The sequence below is a fragment of the Cyanistes caeruleus genome, unplaced genomic scaffold (assembly GCF_971803275.1).
Source record: "Cyanistes caeruleus unplaced genomic scaffold, bCyaCae1.hap1.1 HAP1_SCAFFOLD_293, whole genome shotgun sequence".
NCBI lineage: Eukaryota > Metazoa > Chordata > Aves > Passeriformes > Paridae > Cyanistes > Cyanistes caeruleus.
Window position 1 is genome coordinate 7853 of NW_028256066.1, and position 11466 is coordinate 19318.

Below are 11466 nucleotides of genomic sequence, written 5' to 3' on the forward strand. Positions count from 1 at the left end.
GAAAAACCTTTTCCTCACATCCAGCCTAAACCTGCCCGCCTCAGCTCCAGCCGCTCCCTCCACTCCTGTCCCTGGGCACCAGAGGGAAGAGGTTCCCGCAGCCCCCAGCCAGGGACCCGCTCCCAAGGCTGCTGCCATGGCAACCAGGCCTGGCACCAGCTGGGATGCTCGGTTTCCATGGGCTGGGCTTCAGGAATGGCATTCCCCAATTTCCTGCTCCTGCTGAAACCGTGCTGCTGCTCGCTTCCCTCCCACCTCCCATGGAAAGCACAAAAGGCAAAGATCCCAGGCTGGGATAAGAACAATTTATTGAGAACAGCAACGAGATAAGGCACAAACAGGAACAGAAACAATTTTGGTAACAGAAGGGATAAGACAAACTATTTACAGGGAAAACTAAAACACCACCGACTGTTTCTTCCTGGACATGCATTTCCTCCTGCCAAGAAAGGACACCCTTCTACTCCGGTGAGAGAGAGAGAGTCCTTTTCCTGCCCCTGGCAATGACCTGAGATGGGATTGAATATAATGACAGGGCCATGATGAGACTCTTGCATTCCTTGATCCCACATCATGACATTGCCATGGGCAGGAAGAGGCACAGGTGTCTTCCCAGCATGGATCACAGGGAACATGGATCACCAGGTCACTTCCAAAGTTGGTCCTCCAAGCAGGGATGAGGCTGGAGCTGTGGAGAAAGCTCTTTCTGCACCTCGGGGCAATCACAGGGTTTCCCTTACTGGTGCCTCCACTGGTGTTTGGTCAAGTGAGAGCTCTGCCTGAAGCTCTTCCCACACTGGGGACACTCATAAGGCCTCTCCCCAGTGTGGATGCGCCGGTGCGTGACAAGGGTGGAGTTGTGCTTGAAGCCCTTCCTGCAGTCGGGGCAGCGGAAGGGCCTCTCATCCGTGTGAATCCGCTGGTGCACGAGGAGACTGGAGCTGGTCCAAAACCTCTTCCCACACTCGGGACACTCGTAGGGCCTCTCCCCAGTGTGGATCATCTGGTGGATGGTCAGCCGGGACCTCTGGCTGAAGGTCATCCTACACTCCCCACACTCATAGGGCTGTTCCCTGGTGTGGATCCTCTGGTGGATGGTCAGCTGGGACCTCTGGCTGAAGCTCTTCCCACATTCCACACACTCATAGGGCCTCTCCCCAGTGTGGATGCGCCGGTGGGTGATGAGGGTGGAGTTGTGCTTGAAGCCCTCCCCACAGTCAGGGCAGCGGAAGGGCCTCTCATCCATGTGAATCCGCTGGTGCCTGAGGAGATGGGGGCTGGTCTGAAACCTCTTCCCACACTGGGGACACTCGTAGGGCCTCTCCCCAGTGTGGATGCGCTGGTGGATGATGAGGTGGGAGCTGCAGCTGAAGCCCTTCCCACACTCCCCACACTGATAGGGCCATTCCCCAGTGTGGATCATCTGGTGGCGGATCAGGGTTTTCCTCTGTCTGAAGCTCTTCCCACACTCCAAGCACTTGTAGCGCTTCTCCCCATCCTGAAGCTGCTCATGGACCACCAGCTCAGAGCCCTGGCTGGATCTCTGCCCGCCTTCCCGGCACAGGGTGGGTCTTTCCTCCTCAGAGCACCCTGGGATGGGTTTGGAGCCCCTCCTCCTGTGGGATCTCTGGGGATTTTCCTCCCCATTGGATTCCTGCACCGAGGAGCTGCTCACAGTGGCCTCTTCCATGAGGTTCTGCCGTGGGGATTTGTCCTCTCTGGTCTCCATCCTCAGCTCCTTGTCTGGGGGAGGAAGGACAAGGAGAGGATGGGATTTGCCTCCGTGCCAGAGGGAAGGGGAAGGAGATCCCCCCAGTGCGTCCCCGGCAGGACGGCGTCGGCAGCGGGGTTGTCCTGCAGCCGGGGGCCAGGCTGGGCTGGGAGATGGAGCAGGAGAGAGGGGGAAAGGGGCACTGACTTCCTCCTCACCTGCCTGGGTGTCCTGGGGCATCTTCCTCTTCCTCACAGCAGCCTCCTTCTCCATCTGGCCAAGGTTTGGGAATGGGAAATCCTGGTTTGGGGAAAAACACAACACATGAGCACACTGAATTAGGGGGTTTCCTCTCTCCAAGTCCACCTTTAGAAGTCACTGGGCAAATGGTGCCCATATAAATCCCCCAAACACCAAGTTTCAGCCCTGAAAATGCCTCCCAGGAGTTCCCCATCTCTGGTCTCTCCCCTTTGGTGTTCAGGGGTTCCCCCTGTCCCAGCTGCTGGGGTTCATGCTTGTACTGGGGGTCCTCTGTCTGCTCAGTCCCTGCCCTCCTCAGGCTGCTGGGAGTGCCAGGAATCTGAAAAGTTCCCCCTGTTTCCATTTCCCCATTTAGGGATGGTGAGACCCCCCAATGTCACCCCAAGTAGGATTTTCCACTCAGCTTTGGAGTTCTTCATTCTCCAAACATCCCCCCCAAAAAACCCAACCCAGGGACCCTCGAGGATATCTGGGCTGAGCTCCCCTTCCCCGGTCACCTGTGGGATGGGGGATAATGACCCCACAGGTGGGAGGCTATGAATTCAGGGAGTGCTGAACCTTGTGGTTACTTCTCCTTTCCCTGATCTTCCTTTGTTCCTCCTCTTCCATCTCTCCTCCTCCTCCCCCAGGAGCAGTGACACCCTCGGTGCCCCGTTCCCAAACCCCTCACAGCCCACGGCAGGAGCGGGGATGGAGCCGGGACAGGTCGGGATGGGCAGCGCGGGGCTCTCCGCTGCTCCCACCCGCTGGGGACGGGGGGAACCCGGCCCGGGGAAAAGGAGAGGGAAACTGGGAAAATTGGGGGCTGCAGATCCAACCTGGGGCTGGCTGGGGACCCTGGCTGGGGACTGCCAGCCCTTGGGGCTCCTCTGGGGAGATGTGGGCGGGGGGAACACAGAGAGGGCTGGGGGATCCCAGGAGTGGCAGCACTGGCAGGGACTGGTTTGGACTGGGGTAACTGGAACCTTACTGGGGTAACTGGGAATGACTGGGAATGAGCACAAGCATGCTGAGGGCAGCTGGGATATACTGGGAGTGACTGTGACCATACTGGGAACAGCTGGAACCACACTGGGAGAAACTGGGAGTGAGTGGGACCGTGCTGAGATGGACTGGGACTATTCCAGGGACAACTGGGATCATACCAGGAGGAACTGGGAAGAATTACAACTATTCTGGGATCACACTCAACTGGGATCATACTGGGATCACAGTGGGAGCAGCTGGGTCCCTGCTGGCTGAGACTGGGATCCCACTGAGGGTGACTGGAATCATACTGGGATTGACTGGGAGTGGCTGGGAACAACTGGGATCATGCTGAGAGCAACTGGGAGGAGCTGGGAATGACTGGGAGCGTGCTGGGGCTGACTGGGATATACTGGGAGAGACAGGGAGTCCCAGGGATCACACTGGAGGCTACTGGGGTCACACTGGCACTGCCAGGGAGCAACTGGGGGCCACTGGCCTCATCCTGGGAGTGACTGGGATTAGACTGGGAGTGACTGGGATCAGACTGGGAGTGACTGGGATGATACTGGGAGTGTGAAGGAAACTGGAAAATTGGGGAAAAAATGCAAAAAAACCCCCAGGATAAATTCAAGGAAAATAGAAGGGAAAATCAGGGAAAAACCAGAAAAAAATCAGGGTGAAATAAAAAATAAAAAAAAAATAAAAAAAATAAAAAATAAAAAAGGAAAAAAGGGAAAATTTGACAAAAAATTTGGGAAAAACAGGAAAAACTTTGGGGAAAAAAAAAAAGAGGACACACAAGGAGAAAATGGGGACAATCTGGGAAAAAATCAGAAAAATGGGGAATAAAGAAAGGAAAATAAGGAAAAATAATGAAAAACCAGGAAGAATTGAAAAGAAATTTGGAAACTCAGGAAAAAAACTGGGAAAGAACTCAGAAAAATCGAAGAACAACCAGAAAAGAATAAGGAATAAAATCTGGAAAAAATGGGAAAAAATTGGGAAAAACCCCAGGAATAATCAAGGAAAATTAAGGGAAATTTGAGAAGAAATTGAGATAAAGCTAGATAAAATTTTGGAAAAGAAGAGGCAAAAATCAGGAGAAAATGGGAAAGGCATGAAAAAAATTGGGAAAAATTGTGAAAAATGAGGGAACATATCAGAAAAAGAAAGACGAAAGGACCCTGTGAAAAACCAGGAAAAAATTGGGAAAAATATTGGAAAAGTCAAGAAAAAAAATGAAATATTTGAGAAAACATTGCAAAAAAATCAGAAAAATGACTGGGAAAAAATTGTAAAAAAAAAACATAAAAAAAAAGAAAAATCAGGGGAAAATTAGGAAAAGGGAAAAAAATCTGGAAAAAATCAGAAAAAAACCATAAAAAATCAGGAAAGAACTGGGGAAAACCAGAAAAATTTGGGAAAGGAAAAGGGAAAAATCTGGGAAAAAAATGTGAAAAACTGCAAAAATCAAGGAATAGTTTGAGAAAAAATTCAAAAAATAATTGCAAAAAAAATTCAGAATAAGAAAGAGGAAAAAAATCAGGAAAAAATCAGGAAAAAGAAGGAAAAAATGGGGGAAATCAGGAAAAAAATTGAGATAAAATTGGGAAAAATCAAGAAAAGAGAGGGGAAAGAAACATGGAAAAAATCAGGAAAAATCAGTAAACATTTAAGGAAATACCGGGAAAAATCTCGGGAAAATTGTGAAAAAATTGGGGAATAAGCAGGAAAAAAACTGCGAAAAAAAGAGGGAAAACCAGGAAAAGAATAAGGGGGGAAAACTGGGGAAAAAACAGGGAAAAATCAAGAAAAAAAAAGAGGAAGAAGACCAGGGAAAAAAAAGGGAAAATCAAGGAAAAAAATCAGGGTAAAATGATGAAATAAAGTGGGGAGAAAACCTTGTAAAATGGGAAAAAAATGGGGAAAAGCCAGGAAATATTAAGGAAATGAACAGGCAAAAATCAGGAAAAATCAGGAAGAAATGGAGAAAAATTGGGAAAAATCAGAAAAAAAAATCAGGAAAAAGTGGGGAAAAAAACGGGGGGAAAAATTGTGAAAAATGAGGGAAAAATCAGGAAAAAAGAAAAAAAAAAGAAAATCTGGAAAAAATCTGGGAAAAAATCAGAAAAAAATTAATGAAAAAAATTGGGGGAAAATCAGGGAAAAAATTGGGAAAAATCAGGGGAAACTAGGAAAAATTAGGGGGAAATCAGGAAACATAGAGAAGAAACTGGGAAAAACAGGAAAAATTGGGGGAAAAAGGAGGGAAGAATCAAGAAAAAAATAGGGGAATTCAGGAAAAACTGGAAAAACTAGAAAAAGTGGGAAAAATGCAGAAAAATTAAAGAAAACAGGAAAAAAATCAGGAAAAAATGGGAAAAAAAGAGGAAAAAAAATTGGGAAAATACCAGGAAAAAATGAGGAAAATCATTGACAAAGCGAGGAAAAGAAAGACAAAAATAATCTGGAAAAAGCAGGAAAAAATGGGGAAAAAAACTAGGAAAAAATGGGAAAAATCAGGAAAAAACCAGGATGAAATCCACCTATCCCATTTTTCCATGGAATTTTGGGAATTGCCTACTTGGGAGGTGGTAGAAGAATTTCCAGACCAGGGAATGCAGGAAGCGGGGAAAGCTAGAATTGCGGATGAGCTGGTCCAGATTTTTGGGAAGGTAGATGGCTGGTCCTCTTCCAGCTTCCACAGTGTTCAGATGAATCCCACACCTCCTTCCGGCTGGAAATTATGGAAAAATCATGGGAAAGTTGTGATTCAAATTCATGGAGTTTTGCCTCCAAAACACCCTTTTTTCCTGCCATAATTTCTATTCTCCCCCCCCCGCCCCCAAAATTTCAATTTTTCCCCCTCCAAAATATTAATTTTTGGGATAATTAAATGGGGAAGATAGGGGGAAATGTGGAAAAATAGGATGGAAATGGAGAAAAAAAGGGGAAAAGTTGGGGAAAACTAGAGAAAAATGGGGGAAAGAAAAATGGGAGAAAAAATGGGGGAAAATCGACCCAAAATGGGATAAAAATAGGGAAAAATGGGATGGAAATGGAGGAAAAATTGGGAAAAATGGGAGAAAGAAATGGAAGAAAATGGGGATAAAATTGTGGAAAATTGAGATAAAACCTGGATAAAAATAGGGGGAAAAATAGGGAAAACTGGGATAAAAATCAGAATAAAAATGGTAAAGATGAGGCAAAAATGGGGGAAAATGGAAGAAAATGGGGAAAATAGGAGAGAACATGGGGAAAAAACTGGGGGAAATGGAGCAAAATTAAGGTAAAATAGGGAAATGGAAAATAAATAGATTAAAAAGGGGAAAAAATGGGAAAAAATAGGAAAACGTGGGGAACAATTTGAGTAAAAATGGAGGAAAAACAGGAAAAAAAATCAGAAAAAATGGGAAAAAAAGAGGAAAATGAGATAAAAACGGGAGAAATGGAGGAAAAAAAGAAAAAAGTGTGGAAAAAATTGGGGAAAAATAAAAAATAGGATAAAAATGGGGGAAAATGGTATGAAAATGGGATAAAAATTAGAAAAAATAGAGCAAAAATAAGGAAAAAATGGGGGAAAACTGGATAAAAATGTGGAAAAATGGGATAAAGTGGAGACAAATTGTACTCTAATAGGGAATGACTGGGAGTGATTTGGCTTATCGTGGGGCACAGAGGAAACTGGAGCCACAGGGGGTGAGCAACTGGGCAATGCTGGGAGCAGCCACTGCCGGCACCGGGAGCCCCGAACCCCTTTCCCGGCCATGCCGGACCCGCATCCCCCCGGCCCCTTTGCCGGGGCTCTGCCGCCACCGCCACCGGGACCCCCCAAAAACACCTCCCGGGGACCCCCGGGGTGCCCCCGAGGGGCATCTGCGGCTCGGCTCTGGAGCCCTGCCATCCCCAAACATCCCCCCCAAAAACCCCAAAGCCAGGGAGCCCCGGGGGATTTGGGGCGAGCTCCCCCTCCCCGGGCACCTGCGGGATGGGGGGCGATGGTCCCGAAGGAGCTGCAGATGCAGAGAGCGGGGAGCGCAGGTGGAGCCTCCTCTGCCTGCTCCAGCTCTTCCTCCTCCTGCTCCTCCTCTTCCTCCTCCTCTGTCCCTCCTCTTCCTCCTCCTCTGTCCCTCCTCTTCCTCCTCCTCTGTCCCTCCTCTGTCCCTGGGCGTGGTTCGGAGCCCTCGGGTGAGCGGGGCCGGGCCGGGACACGATGGGAAAGGGCTGGGTCCCCCCCAAACCGAGCTGGGGGCAGCGGAGCTTTGGGGGAACAATGGGAACGGGGCGGGACAGGGGAACAGGGGGAGGTGGGAGCACTGAGGGTCCCCCAGTTCACCCCAGGAGCCCCAAGCCCCGTCCCAGCCCCCCCAGTTCCCCCCGCAGCCCCGGCTGAGGGGGGCTCAGCCCAGGAGCCGCCGTCGTTCGGGGCTCCCCCGAGTGCAGGAACGGGAGAGTTCCCGGCTCGGGGAGGCCCCAGCACAGGAGGGGATCTTGTCCCTCTTCCAGCGCCTTTCAGGGTCTTCAGGCCCCTCTCAAGAGGAGTTTTTCTCTTTTTCAAGTTTTTTTGGGGGGGATCCCACCACTACAGGGGTGTTTTTTCCTCCCCATTTTAGGGTGTTTGTGCGGCCGCAGCCCCACAAGCCCCTTTTGAGGGGGGATCATGACGGCTTTAAGTGACATTTTTAGGGGTGTCCCCACCCCAAGCCCCTGTAGGGGATGTTTTGTCCCCCAGGGTGGATTTTGGGGGTTCTCTCTACCATGGCCGCTTTAAGGGCCCCCGGTGTTGTCGGGTCCCACTGTAACTCCTCTTAAAAGGGCAACACCGCTCCCGTTGGTTCCGGCAGTGGAGCCCGGGAGGGGTTGGGGGTCCCGGGAGGGGTTTGGGGGTACCTGGGTGATGCCGATGAAGGTGATGGGGTCCCCATGCTGGGTGCAAACCTTTGTGAGGGGTTCCTGGGGATTTTCAGAAGTCCTGGGTGGTTTTGGGGCCACGGTGGTTTTTGGGGGGTTCCCAAGGGGGTTCACAGGGGTCCTGATGAGGGAATTTGGGCGATCCCGGGGGTGGAATTGGGGGTCCCAAGGCTGTTTTGGGGAACCTGCTGGTGATGGAGATGGGGACCCCATGCCAGGTATGAACCTTCTCAACGTCTGTATGGGATTTTGTTGTCTTGGGGGGTTTTTGGAGCATCCAGGGCTGTGTTGGGGATCAGGGGAGGTTGGGGCGTCCCGGGGGCTTTGGGGGTTCTCGGCAGGTTTGGGGGTACCTGGGCAATGCGGGTGGCAGTGCTGGGGATCCCGTGCCGGGTTTGAACCTTCTCACTGCGCACGGGCAGCGTCAGCGTGTTCAGGGAGATCCTGGGGGGCCCGGGGGGTCACCCCAAATCCCAGGGACCCCAAATGCTGAGGGACCCCCCCGAACTGCCCTCACCGCTGGATCTGCCGCAGGCAGGGGGGCACCAGCACTCGGCCCCCACCCTCCACCATCACAGGGGGGCTGTGGAAGAAATCTGGGGGTGCACGGACAGGTCGGGTGGGACCCCCAAAGTCCTGGGGGAGGGGACACAGGGGGACATCCAGGAATTCCCGTTATGGGGGAAAGAAGAGGGACCAGGAAGAGTTTGGGGGTGGCTTGGTGGGTCATGGTGAGGACCCCCAAGAGTCTTGTGGGGGTGGGGATGGCAAGGAACAGGGTGATCCCAAGGATGGGGTTGGGGGGGAACCGGACTGGAGCTCCCATGGCTGCGGGATGGGGAGATCTGCCTATGGAATTCCATGGGAATGGCATCGCAGTGAGATCCATCCATGGAGATCTCACGGGAATGGGATGTCTGAAATCCATCCATGGAATTTGCATGAGAATTCTCACGTTCCCAAATTTTGCCCTCCCAAATCCTGCATTCTCAATTCCCATATTCCCATGGCAATTCTGCCCTCCCCACCTTTACACTCCAGCACCTCCCGCCCATATCTGACATATTTCCGGAGACATTCCCTGCAGCTGTGAGCCAGGGAATTTGTTAATCCCTCAGCCTGGATCTCAGGGATCCCCATGGCGATGCCACAGTTGCCATCGCAGCCCCACAGATCCCCCAGCCCCGGCTCCCCCTGCTCAGCCCCGCTCTGGCTGTGCCGCTGCTGCAGCATCTGCAGCTCCCCGCTGGCCCCGCCATTGGCGCCGCTCTTTGCTGCCCGCCAGTGGCAGCCCGAGGCTGCAGTGACGTCACCGGTCGCTGGGCAGATCCCGGCGGCGCAGGGCGGCCAAGGCGGAAGCGAAAGTGCCCGAGGGAGCGCGGGGGGAGGAGACGGGGCAATTCCAGGGAATTCCCCTGGATCCCCTCCCGGGATCCCCCGGGACCCTCCTCGGCCGCGCACTGCGGGACCCCCGGGACAAACTGGGCTGAACTCCCGGGCCCTGCGCCCAAACTCTGCCTGGAACCCGCCGGCTTCGGCCCAAAGCGGGGGAAGCCCCGAGATCCGCGGATCCCATTTTTCCTGCGGCTGCGGCTCCCCAGCCCCGGCGGAGCAGGAGCGGGCGCTGGGAGCCCGAGCCCCGATTCCCAATCTCCTTCCCTCTCTCTCTCTGCTGCTCTCTCCCTCTCCTTTGGGTGATCAGAAATGCCAGAGCGGCTGGAGAGCCCCGTGCCCAGCTCGGCTTTCCCTGGAAAGGGAGGCCTGGGGGTGCGGTGCCCCGGGATGGCCGGGAATGGGGCTCCGGGGGTCCCCGGGCTGACGGAACCGGGGGATCCAGGGGCTGCCAGGGGAGGATCCCCGGGAAAGGGGGTGCAGGGCGCTGTTGGTGCAGGAGAAGGGGCTGCAGGGGGTCCCGGAGCTGGGCAAGGAGATGCGGGGGGGTCCCAGGGCCCAGGAATGGGGATCCAAGGGGGTCTGGAAAAGGCTGAGCAGGAAATCCAGGATTGCAGACCTAATTCACATCAGAGACAAAGAAATCCGGATGCAACAGGAAACCAAACACTAAGGACTCCACAACTTGGAGACAATGAACACTAAACCAATGGATTTCTATGGGTTCAGACTGAATAAAGTTTAGGAAACATCTAGTAAAACTCACATGTCATGGAATGATTTTCTCTGCACATGCAGACTATGTGTGGCTGAAATGATTCTGTTCAGAATCAAGTCATGCCTTATTTCTCTGGAGACATTGTTGGAGAGTTTTTGCTTTTCACAGTTTCAGTGAAAGGATTACACCATTAGAAGAACTTTTTGCAGTAATTCTACTTTTCTGTTGTCAGTTCTGCTTGGGCCAGGGGTGTGAGAATCAGTGTTTAGTCAGAGAAGAAAAAGAAAATACTTGATTGCTTTCTAATTTTTGTTTTTATGTTTGTGCGTGGCTCTTAGGGATGGCAAAATTACGGTATGGGTTTTTCCATGTTCACCTTTAAGCTGCATTTTGAAAACTAGAAGACCTTGAAAGGAGGCCCTTTAAAATGTAAACAGTTAATAGAAAATTGTTTTAAAAAAACAACAAAGAAACAGCAGATGGGGGAGGGAGCCCTCCATGTGAGTCATCCCATGGCTGCCCAGGAAGAGAAGCTTCATTCCAGGCAGCCAGCAGAGGAGCTTTAGAAATGCAAATTAACACCTCTGGGGCAAAGCCTGGACAATGTACCAGGGTGTTCCTGCCTGGGGGAGGAATTGGGCTGAATTCCTCTGCCCCTCACCCCAAGCTCTGCCTGGGGGCACAGGCAGAATTTGCACAGCTAAAGGCAGATCCCATGGTGAGGATATCTGACTCTGCAGCAGAAATTGGTTAAGCTAAAAAGGAAAACTGCAAATGGACAATGTTGTGAAAATTTCACTATAAAAAATGGGGGAGAATCATCCCACTCACCACCTCAACTTGTGCTCTCACTTTCTATGTTATCCAGGGTGAATTAGAGCACTGGGGTTTATTTGCTACCCCAAGCGAAATCAGTTGGGAATCCAAGTATGTGCTGATTTAATTAGAGAAAAGCCCAAAATTGATGCAGCCCTGCCCAGAGGGAGCACCCAAAAATGGGGAAAAGATGAACAGCCACCAGAACAAATCCTGCAACACCACGGACCAGGCCCTGGGAACCCTAATGAATTCATATCAGGAGCCAGAGAACTAATTTATTATTTCCATGGTATAATTAGATTACAGGATGTCCTCAAAATAATACCCAACCAGACAGCTCCAGTTCCAGAATTCCCAACCAATCCACCCAGATGAGGAACACATTTCACCATGGGATGGAGTCACATTATCTTTTAGCAGAAAAAGGAGGCAGAGTTTGTGGAAAGTTAAATTACTCAAACTGCTGCTGGCAAATAGATCACAGAGGAAAAGTGGAGAAACAGATAACAAAGGATATAAGAAAAGAGCTCATGTACTGGTCCAAACATGGAAAGGATGGGAATGGGCAACATTTCTGTGGTTCCCTGGCAGACCATGGGTTAAACAAATGCAGTTTCTCCTCTTACATTCTACAGCAACTCTCATCTTTTCACCATGCACACACCTTGCTGAGTGCAGCTCATTC

At 51.1% G+C, this 11466-nt stretch overlaps 1 protein-coding gene across 1 annotated transcript; it reads right to left on the bottom strand.

Moving 5' to 3' along the window:
• Positions 1–287: 287 nt before the first annotated feature.
• Positions 288–3656, bottom strand: LOC111943720 (uncharacterized). The gene is made up of 2 exons (XM_086874604.1): positions 1930–3656; positions 288–1743 (listed from the first exon to the last, which is right to left on the bottom strand). Exons 1-2 carry the CDS (start codon positions 1982–1984, stop codon positions 737–739), a joined length of 1062 nt encoding a protein of 353 aa, XP_086730730.1. The 5' UTR covers positions 1985–3656; the 3' UTR covers positions 288–736.
• Between the last annotated feature and the right edge of the window lie 7810 nt (positions 3657–11466).